At 45.3% G+C, this 15,567-nt stretch overlaps 1 protein-coding gene across 5 annotated transcripts in view; it reads left to right on the top strand.

The window, feature by feature from the left end:
• Positions 1–15,567, top strand: part of LOC134355786 (uveal autoantigen with coiled-coil domains and ankyrin repeats-like) — a 195,030-nt gene that overhangs the window by 113,673 nt on the left and 65,790 nt on the right. For all 5 annotated transcript variants that reach the window (XM_063066198.1, XM_063066197.1, XM_063066195.1 and 2 more), the window contains exons 4-5: positions 6,990–7,054; positions 12,970–13,027. In XM_063066198.1, the coding sequence (XP_062922268.1) occupies positions 6,990–7,054; positions 12,970–13,027 (123 nt within the window). The remainder of the gene's footprint in view (positions 1–6,989; positions 7,055–12,969; positions 13,028–15,567) is intronic.

Below are 15,567 nucleotides of genomic sequence, written 5' to 3'. Positions count from 1 at the left end.
TACATCCTTCACATACACGAGGAGTAAAAATCTTTACATTACGTCTCCGTCTGAATGTGCAATGTGCAAATTGCAGTAATTTGTAATAAATGGTATGTATAGTAAGATATATTGTGCTCTGATTCAGCATCCCAAATTGTCAGTTTGCAGGTTACCGGTATTTTGCAAAGGTTCAAGTTGGGCCATTTGACCCTCAAGTAAACCTTGCCATTCTGTAGGACCTGAACTCTACCGGGGCAGCACGGAAGTGTGGCAGTTCGTGTGACTTCATTACAGCATCTGCAACCTGGATTCAGTTCCACTGCAGTCTGTAAAGTGTTTGTACCTTCTCCCCGTCACCGTGTCAGTATCCTCCGGGCGCTCCGGTTTCCCCCATGTTCGAAAGAATGTCGGTAGGTTAAGTGGCGTTGGTGGGTTATGTAGTCAATTGAGCAGCACAGCCTCATTGGGTCAGAAAAGCCCGTTTCCATGCTGTATCTCTAAATAAAAAGTTTTTTAGCTCTGCCCCAAAATCCTGATTTCCTCTAGTGTCTAGAAACCTGTTGGTCTCAGTTCCCAATGGCTGAGATATCTCTAGTAGTAGAGTATTCCAGAGACGCTAATTCTGGTCTGAAATGTCCTGAGACCGTAGTAGCTCAAGAGCTCCCACCCAAAGGAGTGGGATAGAAGTTGCAAACGTGACCCCGTTAGTTCTTGTCAAACTATCTGTAGCCAACTCACTGGGCGGTTCTTTCCAAACTACTCCATGGAATAAAGGTCTGTTTTACTCGTAGGAACAAACTTAGCAGTTACGGTGAACCATAACTGGGCGCCACCGTAGCGGTTAGCGCGACACTTTTAACAGCTCGGGGCACCGGCGTTGATGCTGTCGGTGAGCAGTCCCTGTACGAGTTTCCCCCGGGTGCTCCGGTTTCCTCCCACAGTCCAAAGATGTACCGAGTGGGCGCATTGGTCATTGTAAATTGTCCTGTGGTTAGGTTGGGGTTAATCGGAGTTGTCAGGGGCTGATGGGGCGGTGCAGCTGGAAGGACAGACTGTGCTGTATTGCCAAACAAATATAAAAAATAAAAAATTAACTCCTGTGAGAAGTATTTCACTCCTTTGGGTAGGCAGTCTAGAAATGTATGGGTTGGGCTGTTCATTGTAATATTTCTGAGAGACCCGTTTTGTTCAGGCAGCTGATCCCTCAGTTGTGGTGTTCTCTGAATCCTTAGCACTTTGTGCATCTGTACTCACTGGAAAGGCAAATACTGTGATAAGTTAATTTACTTTCAGTATGTGGATGTGTTATTTCTTTCTCCAGTCCCCCTCATTAATCCTGTACTGGTTAAAGGTCAAAGTAGATTTATTATGGAAGTTTTCTTGTGACCATACTCAAGTGAAACCATAACAGAATCAATGAAAGACCGCCAACTTGGGCATTCAACCGGAGTGCAGAAGCCAACAAACTCTGCAAATACAAAAAGAACAAAGTAAGAGAAATAATAAATGATTTTGCAGGGCTTGCAGTCACATATTGGTCAGGCCAGAAGAGGAAGGGATATTCAAGTTCAGGTTCAGGCTTATTGTCAACTGACTGTACACGTTTACAATCTAATGAAGCAACGCTCTTACAGACCATGGTGTATCCACAAAGCATGTAATCACACACAGCACATAAAATATTACCTCAAATAATTATCATTCAAAATGCATTAGTGTGCAGAATGGGTAAACAGTCAACAGTGCAGTAAACAGCTTGCTGTCCTGGTGAGGAGACTTTGGTGGTGGCAGGGTGTTAATTCGCCTGGTGGTCTGAGGGAAGAAGCTGTTACCCAGTCTGACGGTCCTAGTCCTGATGCTTCTGTTCCTGAGTCAAAGAGATAGTGGGATGGGTGGTTGGGATCATCAACAATGCTCAGGCTGTTCATATACAACGCTCCCGGTAAATGTCATGAATGGCGGAAGGGAGACCCCGATGACCCTTTCACCAGTTTTTACTGTCCTCTGTGGTCTGCAGTCCGATGCCTTGCAGCTTTCCGTGAAGATCAGTGAGACAATTTTAAAAATTTCAATCAAGTGATTCTTCTTGGTCTCTGTTATTGGCAGAGGTTTTCTTCCCAGGGATTGCCTGAATTTAAACTAATCAGTGGCCGGGGTGAGATTTTAACCCAACCTCTGGGTGCCCAGTCTGATAACTAAACCACTCCACCACCATTCCCTGCTCATTTTGCTGCCATTGCTTTTACAGGGTTGCTGGTAGAAATCTTAGCAGCGTGGAGGAGAGGGACTGGAGTCCACGTCCATAGATCCCTCAAAATTGCAGTGCAATTTGATAGGCTGTTTAAGGTGGTGTATGGTGTGGAGGGATTTAGTTCAAGAGCTGCGACATAGTGTTGCCTGTCTATAAAATCCTGGTTAGACCACAGTCAGAATATTGTGTTCAGTTCTGTAGCAAAAGGAGAAATCTTTAGAGAGTGTAGAGGAAATTTACCAGAATGCTGCCTGGATTGGAGAGCATGTCTTATGACGATAGGTTGAGTGAGCTAGGGCTTTTCTCTTTGGAGTGAAGGAGGATGAGAGGTGACTTGGTAGAGGTGTACAAGATGATAAAAGGCATCGATAGAGTGGACAGCCAGAAACTTTTACCCAGGATGGAAATGGCCGAAATGAGTTTTAAGGTGTTTGGAGGTAAGTATAGGGGACGTGTCAGAGGTTATCATCATGTTTATGTGCTATGTCTTATGACATCATCATTATGTGCCATGCCGTGTCGTATGATGTGGGCAATCATGGTCTTTCCATGACTATGATTGTTCTTGTCAAATTTTTCTGAAGAAGTGGTTTCCCATTGCCTTCTGGGCAGTGACAAGACGGGTAACCCCAGCCATTATCAATACTCTTCAGAGATTGTCTGCCTGGTGTCAGTGGTCGCATAACCAGGATTTGTGACATGCCCCGGCTGCTCGTATGACCATCCAGTACCTGCTCCCGTGGCTGTGATGTTCTTTGTGGCGAGGCTCCCCTCAGGCCCTTTTATTTGGTGCCACTCGTTTCTGAGATCACATTAACTGACCAGTTAACATCTACATTACAACCCTCAACGCTCAAACCACTTGCATCCGAGTTTCCTGAGTCTGTGTCTAATTCCGGTGTCCTTTCATACTTGTGAGGCCCTAAATCCCACAGTTAGTTCATCGCTGATTTATGGGAGGAAAGAATGTGTAAGTATGTTGAACGTTCATCCCTGGAATGATAGAGTTGCCTCCTCGCCAGAGGAAAAAACTCAAATTTGTCCAACATCTCCTTATGCAGTATTATGCAAAAGTCTGTAAGAGAAGATCTGTACACTCTCCCACGGTGCTCCGTCCTCGCCATCCCCAACATCCTTTGCTCCCGCCAGATTTACAGACTCTGCTGCACGTCGGCAAATACCAGTACAGTCAACAAGTCTTAGGCTCTTCAGCTACATATATGCCGAAGTCATTTGCACAGTCGTGTAGGTGATGCCCTCTAATCCAGACAGTATCCTGGTAAACATCTTCTGCTCTCTGTCTGAAGCATCCACATGCTTCCTCTAATAAAGCGAGCAGAAACGCACATCGCATTCCAAGTGTAGCCTGACCAAAGCTCGGTTGGGATTGTTGCACCTCTTCCATGTATGTTGTGGTGCTGTGCCTCATTATATTCAGTAATGCCTGTTTAGGTTAATTTATGGATTGGTCCAACGGTCCCAGTCTCAGTGGATTGTGTTCCTGGGCTTCTCATGGCTTGTTTCCTCATTAATGTTGTAAAGGTAATGTTTGGTTATACTTCCTTCTCCTCCATAAGCTTATGAGAAATCATTAAATCTCCAATTGGTTCAAACCTTCTATTTAATATCAGAGAATGTGTACAGTACACAGCCTGAAATTCTTACTCTTCACGGACATCCACGAAGCAGAAGAAAAACCCCAAAGAACGAATGACAGAAAAATGTTCGAACCCCAAAGCCCTCCTTCCCCTCCCACACGCAAGCAGCAGCAAAGCATCAACCCTCTCAGAGAGAGACCATGGTCTGCAGTCCAACAAATATCCAGCAGTTCACCCAACGGTCCTACATGCCACAGGCCCACCCTCTCTCACCAACAAAGATGTCGTCCATTCCACAGCGAGAGGGGAGACGAACAGATTGCTGTTTCGATGTTACAGTTCGAAGCGGTGTTTATTCAAGCTCACCCCACTCGAGAACCCACAGACTCTTCTTTTCCCACCGCCCCCCCAACCCTCCCCATGCACACACACTTTTGCCAATAGGCTGTAATTAGGAGCTGGATATATTGACATTAATCCATATCTTGCCTCCCTGTTGTTTGCTAAGTCAGCACACTTCCCTCAGTTTCTTGTTTTGGAGGAAAGTTTAATTTCCTCTTGCCTGGAGATGCTGGTGACAAACCAATGCCTTGTGTTTGAGTACCGGTTTGTAATAATTGCACTCATGAAGCTTGCACCAGTGGGTTGGGACTGAACATGTAACCGGCACGTGAACCAGGGCATAAGGAGGAAAGGAGAGACCTCTGTGCCAATGACATTAAAGATGCTGGAAATCCAGAGCAACACACATGAAATACTGGAGGAGCTCAGGTTGGGCAGAAGCGAATGTACAGCTGATGTTTTTGTCCTGATGAAGGGTCTCGCCTGAAATGTTGACAGTTCATATCCCTCCAGAGATGCTGCCTGACCTGCTGAATTCCTCCAGCAGTTGGTGTGTGTGTTGAAACTACCTTTTCCATTCTTGGATTATCTCTAACCCCTTACAGCTAATGAAGTAGTAATTTAGGAATTTTGTTTACAGCAAGCCCTCGGAATCAACAACAAGATCGTAACCTGTTGTTGATTTGAAGGGTACATATTGGACAAGATGTCTGAAAGTTCCTCTGCTCTTCACAGCAGTAGGCAAGGCAGTTTCATGTGAGCTGGAGCGAGCAGATAGGGCATTGGCCTTATTGCCAGGAGGACAAAATTCTGAGTGTGAAGACCTCAGCTGCTGCATTGGGCACGCAGCCCAGATTTATTTTTTAATTGAAATACAGCATGGAATGGGCCCTCCCGGCCTTTCGAGCCGCACTGCCAGCAATCACTGATTTAACCCCAGCCTAACCGTGGGACAATTAACCCACCAGCCGGTACATCTTTGGACTGTCGGAGGTAACCGGAGCACCCGGGGGAAACCCACGCAGTCATGGGGGGAACGTACAGGCAGCAGTGAGTCTGTCAGATCCTCTGTCATCTGAAACTGGGGAGCAGCTTTAATATTGTTTTCAGTTCTTAACGTAGAGATGCAGCACAGTAACAGCCGAACCAGCCATGCTCCTAATTGTACCCATGTGACCCGTACACCATACAAATTGGTACATCTTTGGAATGTGGGAGGAAACCAGAGCACCTGGAGGAAACCCATGCGGTTATGGGGAGAGCGTGCAAACTCCTTACAGACAGTGGCTGGAATTGAACCCCAGCTGCCGGCACCGTAAAGCGTTGCGCTAACCACTGCTACAGTGCCGCTCCACGGTAGTGGTGCTTGGGGACCTAGTTCCCACAGTAAATATTATTGACTAAAGGCAGCAAGTACAGTAGCATAGTGGTTAGCACAACGCTTTACAGTACCAGCGACCCGGGTTCAGTGATCTATTGAATGGCCTCGATGAAGTAGCGATGGAGAGAACGTTTCCTATAGTGGGGGAGCACTGTTGGAGAAGGGAGTTGAGAGGGATAATAAATCAGCCATGGTGGAATGGTGGAGAACACTCGGAGGGTCACGTGTCCTAGTTTTGCTCCTGTGTCATGGTCTACACCAGGGGTCCCCAACCTTTTTTGCACCGCGGACCGGTTTAATATTGACAATATTCTTGTGGACCGGCCAACCGGTTGGGGGGGGGGGTGCGGGTGGTGGTGTTTGTTCAAGTAGGGTTAAACTCACCTCAACATGTCTTTTACAGTTAGGGTTGCCAACTTTCTCACTCCCAAATAAGGGACAAAAGTAGCAGTCAAATCCTGACGAAGGGTCCCAGCCCGAAATGTCGACTGTACCTCTTCCTGTAGATGCTGCCTGGCCTGCTGCGTTCACCAGCAGTTTTTGTGTGTGTTGCCGGGACACTTGTGTTTGCCCTGAGAAAGACTACCATGACCATGAAGCCTTGTGCGGGCACCTGTGTGCGCATGTGCGTACGTGCCGATTTTTTTTTCCACAAATCAGTTTTGGCTTAATCCACCTGACTGCACTGTACATACGTTATTTCTACTGTATATAGGCTGTGTATTTATCATATCATTCCTGCTTTTACTATATGTTAGAGTTATTTTAGGTTTTATGTGTTATTTGGTATGATTTGGTAAGTTATTTTTTGGGTCTGGGAACGCTCAAAAAGAGTTATTTTTTGGGTCTGGGAACGCTCAAAAAGTTTTACCATATAAATTAATGGTAATTGCTTCTTCGCTTTACACCGTTTCGGCACGAAAGGTTTCATAGGAACGCTCTACTTTAGCGGGGGAAATATGGGACAAGGGTGGTCCGGTATGGGACAAACTAATTTAGCCCAATATACAGGATGTCCCGGCAAATACAGGACAGTTGGCAACCCTATGTTCAAGTTCAACAGTGCGTGACAGGGAATGAGGAAAGGTGCAGCTGACTCATATCGTTTCCTCGCGGCCCGGTAGCACATGCTTTGCAACCTGGTACCGGTCCGCGGCCCAGTGGTTGGGGTCTGCTGGTCTACACTACTCGTCGTTATGGGTGCAATGGGATGATTGGTGGTGTCTGCACTGTAACTGTCTATGGTCTATGCCCGCTTGTCACCTGTTGCCCACTTGCCCTACAGCGAATACTGAAGAAGCCCATATAACCATTCCTCGAAAAATTCTGGTGGTACTTTCAATGGTAGCACTGTTGTAAAAGAACTCATTGAAATAGAGCCCACCTTGTGTCCGAGTCTCAGCTGTTACCCATTTTATTTCTCTTTATCTTGCAGGACGAAGTGTGTTACATCTCGCTGCTAAAAGTGGACAGTCGCTGTGTTTGCAACGGTTACTCCAGGTAAATGGAATTGCCTCTTGTCCTTAAAGATACATTAATAAAAAGATCCATTTCATCTCTTGATAAAGAAATTGTTCATGTTAAATTTGCTATAAAGAATTCCCAGTGGTAAAGCTGAAGTTTGTAAAGCAGGGCTTTCCAACCTGGGGCCCACAGCAATGTTGCCTCTAATTTGTAACGACCAGTGTGCACAAAAATCTTGTGCTGTGCAATTTTTTGCCCAGTGACAACATGTGTGCACTGAGTTTTGTATATAGATTATAACAGCTAGCAAATCACTGTCAATAAGGACTTTGGTCTCCTCAGTGTTTGATCATTTTTGCCCTCATTCATCTTTACTCTCACAGAACATGCGTAGCAGGCCTGTAGCAGGTAATGAAGAATTTTCTCGCTGGAGATTTTGCACACCGTCCATTTGTGATTTACTTGCTAAATGATGCTTTAAAAAGTGAAGTTTCCAAATATCACTCTACTTCTTCCCACTTGAAAATTCTCCGGCAACTATTGCGTCACGACAATACACGCAGGTAGCGCCAGTTTCTGTATTGTACACAAATATTTCTCGTAGCTGCACGTTCTTGACCTCATGAACTTTCAGTGCAGTAGTTTCCACTGTTCGGTCAAGCCATTCCGCTTTAAATAAAGTAGCAGTTCTTTTGCGCTTCGCGCCCTTTGCTTCTTTGCAATTCAACATAGTGAATCAATAATTACTTCAATAAAAACAGTATAAATAAGCCAGTTCTAAAATCTGCAGACCAATCACTTCAAACTCCACGTTGTCAACACCGTCTGCATTAGAAACTGGAAAAGGAAATGTGATTGTGTACGATCGTGAAATGTACTTCATATGCCAACGAGGTAGAGGGTGACAACCTTTTGTACACAGTTTAAACTCCTTTGTGCACTAGTAGCAACAGATGTATGCATATGTGTGTATACACACGCCCCCCCCTACACCCACACGTGCGCACACCACACGCGCACACCTACCTTAGAGGGAGCATTGGTCCACGACCCCTGTGCTTAATGATCCATAGCATAATAAAGTTTCTAAAGCTTCTGAATCTATACACACTCAATTTGTTATTTCCTGCTGTGTTCCATTTTTAGTGGGTGGTGGGGTGGAGATAGAAATTGTGAGGTGCTCCTTCCCTTCGCTAGCCTGCAGGTCACCCTTGGGTAAAGTGTAGCACCCACTTAGACCCCCACCCCGATCACATGAAGCCATGGGAGCAGGTGGTAAATGGTCGTACGAGCAGCCGGTGCAGATCACAAGTCCTGGTTATGCGACCACTGACGCCAGGCAGACAATCTCTGAAGAGTATTGACAATTGATGGGGTCACCTGTCTTGATAAGATGCTGCCTAGAAAAAGGCAATGGCATACCACTTCTGTAGAAAAATTTGCCAACAAAAATCACAGACATGAGACCATGCTGGCCTACGTCATATGACGTGGCACATAACAAACGAATGATCCAGTCTTGGAACAGAGTAAATACTTGGCATCAAGGAGGAACTTTTAAATTCCACTCGTCTCTTCTTGGAGATGACCTGGAATTGGCTTATTATTGACGCAATGTACCAAGATAGCGTGAAAAGCTTTTCCCAGCAAGCTATCTAGGCTGATCATTCAGATAAGTACACTGAGGCTGTAAGAAGGAAAACAGAATGAGAATAAAGTGTTTCAGTTACAGAGAAAGTGCAGAGCAGATAGACAAAGTGCAAGGGCCATGATGAGATCGATTAAATCAGAATTGGGTTTATTATCACCGACATATGGAGTTCAAGTTTAATTGTCATTCAACCATACATGACCAAACAAAACTAAATTCAACACTGTTCCTCTGGAACCAAGGGGCAAAACACAGTACATACAGTCACCCAGAGCACACGTAGTTACGATAACAGTCACCCACAACACACACAGTTACGACAACAGTCACCCACAACACACGTGGTTACGACAACAGTCAGCCACAGCACACGTAGTTACGACAACAGTCGGCCACAACTCACGTAGTTACGACAACAGTCAGCCACAGCACTCGTAGTTACAAGAACAGTCGCCCACAACACACACAGTTACTATAACAGTCACAAAACTAACATTAGCACAATCCCTGAGTGGCATAGCTTGAAGTCTGATGGTGCACGGGACGTTGGCCTGGAGCCACACTTCTGCAAGAGCAAGTAATGTAGGTGGAAATTTATTGTGAAATTTGTTGTCTTGTCACAGCAAAACAGTGCAATGCATAAAAAAGTTACTATAAATGAATGCATACAAAATTAAATAGTGCAGAAGGAGAGCAAAAAGTGAGGTGGTGTTCATGGACCGTTCAGAAATCTGCTGGTGGAGGGGAAGAAGCTGTTCCTGAAACGTTGAGTGTGGGTCTTCAGGCTCCTGTACCTCTTCCCTGATGGTAGCAATGAGAAGAGGGCATGTCCTGGGTGATGGGGTCCTATTGCATCAGGGACAATAGAATGTAAATTAGTTCACTTGACGAAGTCCTGACGAAGGGTCTCGGCCTGAAAAGTCGACTGCACCTCTTCCTAGAGATGCTGCCTGGCCTGCTGCGTTCACCAGCAACTTTTATGTGTGTTAGTTCACTTGAGTTTATTTGCCCGATAGTGTAACGCATCGGTTTGAATAGAAGATGCTCAAGTCTGGTGTGATGGAAGGCCTGGACTGAAGCGATCTGAGGCACCGATTCAGAATCAGGTTTATTACCTTGATATGTTGTGAAACGTTGTTTTATAGCTGCAGGACAGAGCAAGACACCAGGCTGGCAGACACCAACAGAATCAACAAACTCATTCGTAAGGCCAGTGATGTTGTGGGGATGGAACTGGACTCTCTCACGGTGATGTCTGAAAAGAGGATGCTGTCCAAGTTGCATGCCATCTTGGACAATGTCTCCCATCCACTACATAATGTACCTGTTGGGCACAGGAGTACATTCAGCCAGAGACTCATTCCACCGAGATGCAACACTGAGCGTCATAGGAAGTCATTCCTGCCTGTGGCCATCAAACTTTACAACTCCTCCCTTGGAGGGTCAGACACCCTGAGCCAATAGGCTGGTCCTGGACTTATTTCATAATTTACTGGCATAATTTACATATTACTATTTAACTATTTATGGTTCTATTACTATTTATTATTTATGGAGCAACTGTAACGAAAACCAATTTCTCCCGGGATCAATAAAGTATGACTATGACTAAGATGTAAAAATAATGAAGTTACAGTGGATGGTGCCTTGATAACACACTATGACAGCTCAGGCCACTGGAGTTCACAGTTCCATTCCACTGCTGTCTGTAAGGAGTTTGTACGCTCCTTCCCGTGGGCCTATGGGTTCTCCCACGTGCTCTGGTTTCCTCCCACATTCCAAAGACGTGCCAGTTTGTAAACTAATTGGCCATTGTAAATTGTCCTGTGATTAAGCTGGGATTAAACAGGTGGGTCGCCAGGCAGCATGGCTGGAAGGGTTGGAAGGGCCTGTTCTGAGGTGTATCTCCAAATAAATAAATCGCGAGATTCTGCCTCCCAATACTGATATAACAAACATCCTGAGATTTTTTTGTCCACCATTGATTGTCTTTCTTTAAGAATGTAATTTAAAAAAGTTATGTATGGATGTTAGTTAGCTCCACCTAGCAGAGAGTGATCAGTAAATGAAGCAAGCTGTTGGAGGGACATGGCTGAGGTAGGTACGTTGACACCTGGAGAGGTGCATGGCTAGGAAAGGTTCAGAGCAACCTGGCGTCCTTGGACCTCCTGGTTAATGGTAGGGGTCCATGGCATCAAAAAGGTTAGGAGCCCCTGGTTTAGAGGGTTACAGTACCTGCTTAGATGTGCCTTGGTCATTATGGACTGGCTGCAATCTGTGACATGGGAAGGGCCATTCACCCATCAGATCCATGGGAGCAATCCCATTAGTTTCGTGCTCGTCCACTCTACTTTGAGTGTTTTTCTTTGCCACGTTAAAGGGGAGTCCAGTCACAAACTAGAGAAAATCTGCAGATGCTGGAAATCTAAGCAGCGCACACAAAATGCTGGAGGAACTCAGCAGACCAGGCAGGATCTATGGAAAAGAGTATAGTCGACGTTTCGGGCCGAGACCCTTCATCAGGACTGGGGAGAAAAAGTTGGAGAAATCGATGTTCGTGCCATCAGGTTCGAGGCTGTATAAGGTATTGCTCCTCCAACCTGAGTGTGGCCTCATCGTGACAGTAAGTTGGAATAGAAATAGAAAGTGGAATTAAAATGGGTGGCCACTGGGAAATCCTGCTTTTTCTGGAGGACGGAGCACAGTTGCTCAACAAAGCAGTCCCACAATCTGCATCGGCCTCACCAATATAAGGAGGCCACACCAGGAGCATCGGATACGGTGGATAACCTGAACAGACTCACAGGTGAAGTCCCCTCAGTTGGAAGGGTTGTTTAGGGCTCTGAATGATAGTGAGGGAGGAGGTGTAGGGACAGGTGTAGCACCTGTTCCGCTTGCAAGGATAAGTGCCAGGAGGGAGATCAGTGTGGAGGGATGAATGGACAAGGGAGTTGTGTAGGGAGTGATCCCTGTGGAAAGCAGAAAGTGGGGGGAGGTGGGAAAGTTGTGCTTGGTGGTGGGATCCCGTTGGAGATGACGGAAGAAAGAGGATATCTTTATTCTGGAAGGAAAAGCCTCATCGTGAGAGCAGATGCGGCGGAGACGGAGGAATTGAGAGAAGGGGATGGCATTTTTACAAGTAACAGGGTGGGAAGAGGTATCGTCCAGGTAGCTGTGAGAGTCATTTGGCTTATAATAGACATCAGTAGATAAGCTACCTTCAGAGACAGAGATCGAGAAAGGGGAGAGAACTGTCAGAAATGGACCAGATAAATTTGAGGGCAAGGTGGAAGTTGGAGGCAAAGTTGATGAAGTCATTGAGCTCTGCATGGGTGCAGGAAGCAGCACCAGTGCAGTCGTCGATGTAGCGTAGAAAATGTTGGGGAGTGATGCATTAAAGGGGAATTGACTGGGTCTTTGGAACATGGTAGGAAATTGATGTACCTAGAGGAAACCTATCCTTCCACAGAGAGAACGTGCAAACTCCACACAGACACCACCAGAAGTCAGGGTTAAACAGCGGTCTGTGGGCAGTACAGTGTCTGTGCTGACTGCTCCACCAGTCTGGATTCCGTTGGGTGTCTCGTGCAGTGTTTAAGAAACTCTGGTAAGTGGGGAATGCGATATTCCATAGAAGCTATCCCACTTTGAGAAAGCTGAGCAGTCACATAACTTTTGAGAAGAAGTTTTCAAAGCACGGTTCTGCTGCAGGGAGTGATCTTCATCGGGGAATAGAAGTTACCAGGACATCTGGAGAACATCCCTCCCCACCATCGGTGCTATCTGCAGGAGATGCTGCCTCAAGAAGGCAACATCCATCATTGAAGATCTCCACCATCCGGGCCACGCCATATTCTCACAGCTGTCTTTTGGCAGGAGGTACGAAGCCTGAAGTCCTACACCACCAGGTTCAAGAACATTTATTTCAACCATTTGGTTCTTGAACCAACTGGCGCAACCCTAATCACTACAGTTTAGCAACTCTATAACTACATTGATCACTTTCCAGGAAAATAGTTTTGGTTTGTTGGTCTGAAAATTTCTGCTTTACTTGTTTATCTTGTGAATCTTGCTTAGGTGCTTGTGATAGTCATACTTTACTATGACTATCACAAGCACCTAAACAAAATTCTGCTGCAGTTAAGTTTTTCTTTGCACCTGTGTGTACAAGGACTTGTGCAGATGACAATAAACCAGACTTTGGCGTTTCTGCAGTTCTCAATGACGTATACAGTTTCAATGTTGCAGGATATCTTATTACTGTTCGCCTGTATTAAATAAAAGCCTTCTTGTTTTCCAGCAAGATTGCCCTGTTGACACCATAGACCACGAAGGTAAATCCGCCCTTCATGATGCAGGTGGGTATGAACTAGCTTTTTATCTCATAGGTTCTGATTGAATGAGGTTTTTTAATCTAGGGAGGGGCATTTTCACCAGAATTGTTATGCATTTATAAGATCTGTTTAAACATTCACAAAATGCTGGAGAGACTCAGGTCAGGCAGCATCTGTGGAGAGGAATAAGCAGCTGATGTTTCAGTCCTAGACCCTTCATCAGGACTGGAAAGAAAAGTGGGGGAAAGTCTGAATAAGATGGGGGGGAGGGGATTCCGGTTCCCCTCTTAACCCTTCTCTTCTCCTCATCTCCCTCTGATGCCCCTCCTCCCTCCCTTTCCCCCATGATCTGCTCTGCTCTCCTATCAGATCCCTTCTTCATCCTTTTACCACCTATCACCTCCCAGCTTCCCACTTCATCCTCTCTCCCTCACCCACCCTCCTACCTTGTTTGAACTGCTGAGTTCTCCCAGCTTGTTTGTTAACCTGTAAACCCAGATTTCCACTTGCCTCAGTCACTCTCTTTCACCAGGACAGATGGTTTCTTAATTGCCTGTTGATTTTTTTTTTAGCGACTGTTATTTTTATCCCCTTGCTGTGGTCATCTCTGCAAACAAAATCATCTAGCCAAGGTCTCTATCAGAGAAAAATCCCGGACATTTCAGTCTTTTTATAGAAACAGAGAGGAATATAGTTCAAAGTACATTTATTATCAAGGTACTGTACATTAGACAGCTATGAAACAAAGAATCACAAAGGAACCCATTAAAAGAAAGATTGTCAAACACCCAATGTGCAGAGAAAAAAGAAACAAATCATGCAAACAACAAAAGCAAGCAAATAGCATTCATACCTGAAGTCCACAAAGAGAGTCTATCCACACACCCTTAGTTCAGAGCAGAGCAGTGAGCTGAACTGGCCCATCCCTCACCTTGGGTCTTGACACCCTGACCTTTAAAATCTGGCCCGGTGCCTAAATTGTCATCCAAACGCACATAAAATACCTTAAAAAAAAAGTAGCCACAGGAATGTATGTTTGTGGTCTTCTGCTGCTGTAGCCCATCCACTTCAAGGTTTGATGTGTTCTACATTCAGAGATACTCTGCCGCTTACCATTGTTGTAACATGTTTGAGTTCCTGTTGCTTTCCTCTCAGCTTGAACCAGTCTGGCCATTCTCCTCTGACCTCTCTCATTAACAAGACTTTTTCGCCCACAGGACTGCTGCTCACTGGTTGTTTTTTTTTGTTTTTCACGCCATTCTCTGTAAACTCTAGAGACTGTTGTGCATGAAGATCCCAGGGGATTGGCAGTTTCTGAGATACTCAAATCACCCCATCTGGCACCAACAATCATTCAAACTCATTTAGATTACATTTCTTCCTCACTTTGATGTTTGGTCTGAAAATCTACTGAACTCTGTGATATAATTTGATGTATCACATGATATAATTTGATAGTTTGCAGTAAAATGTGACTTTAGAATGTTGTAATTCATAGTCCTTTTTCTTTAAGTGAGTATTACATGGATATTACATGTGAGGTCTTATTTATAGAACACTGAGCACCACAGCAGAGTACAGAACCTTTGGGCCATGATCTTGTGCTGACATTTTAACCTACTCTAAAGTGAATCTAATCCTTACCTCCTGTATAGTTTGCCATGTTTCTATCATCCATGTGCCTATCAAAGCAAACAACAGGAATTCTGCGGATGCTGGAAATTCAAGCAACACACATCAAAGTTGCTGGTGAACGCAGCAGGCCAGGCAGCATCTGTAGGAAGAGCTGCAGTCGACGTTTCAGGCCGAGACCCTTTGTGGACGAAGGGTCTCGGCCTGAAACGTCGACTGCACCTCTTCCTACAGATGCTGCCTGGCCTGCTGCGTTCACCAGCAACTTTGATGTGTGTAGCCTATCAAAGTGTCTCTTAAATGTCCCCAGTGTATCTGCCTCTGCCACCACCTCTCTGAGTGTTCCATGCCCCTCGCTACTTTCTGTGCAAACAATTTGCCTCTGATATTCCCTCTGTACTTCCCTCCAATCACCTTAAAATGATGCCCCCCTTTATTGTCTATTCTAAATTAGCTTGCTCAAACGAGGACCTTCCTCAGTCTCGGGTAGCATGGTAGGGTAGTGGTTATCACAACGCTTTCCAGTACCAGCGACCCCGGTTCAATTCCTGCTGCTGTCTGTAAGGAGTTTGTACGTTCTGCCCGTGACTGCGTGGGTTTCCTCCGGGTGTTTCAGTTTCCTCCCACAGTCCAAAGACGTGAGTTAGAAGGTTAATTGCAAAGACCACGATCGTCTATATCATTTGACATGGCACATAATGATGATGATCGTAGACAAATCAGTTTCAGACAAACACTGGTCAATAAACCCAAGAGGACGAACAACTTGGATCGACACTAAACAATAAACCTAACAAATAGAAATGTTCTTTTATAGAACAAATGTGGCCTTGAAATTGACCAGTTCAGCAGAAGTTGGGACTGAATGCGGTTGCATGGTAATTATCACAGTGACATCAGCCATCACTGTCTGGTTTGGTGTAGCATTCTTT

The sequence above is a fragment of the Mobula hypostoma genome, chromosome 13, assembly GCF_963921235.1.
Source record: "Mobula hypostoma chromosome 13, sMobHyp1.1, whole genome shotgun sequence".
In the NCBI taxonomy this organism is placed as follows: Eukaryota; Metazoa; Chordata; class Chondrichthyes; order Myliobatiformes; family Myliobatidae; genus Mobula; species Mobula hypostoma.
The sequence above is the reverse complement of the archived record's forward strand: the minus strand, read 5'-3'. Positions and strand labels throughout refer to the sequence as shown.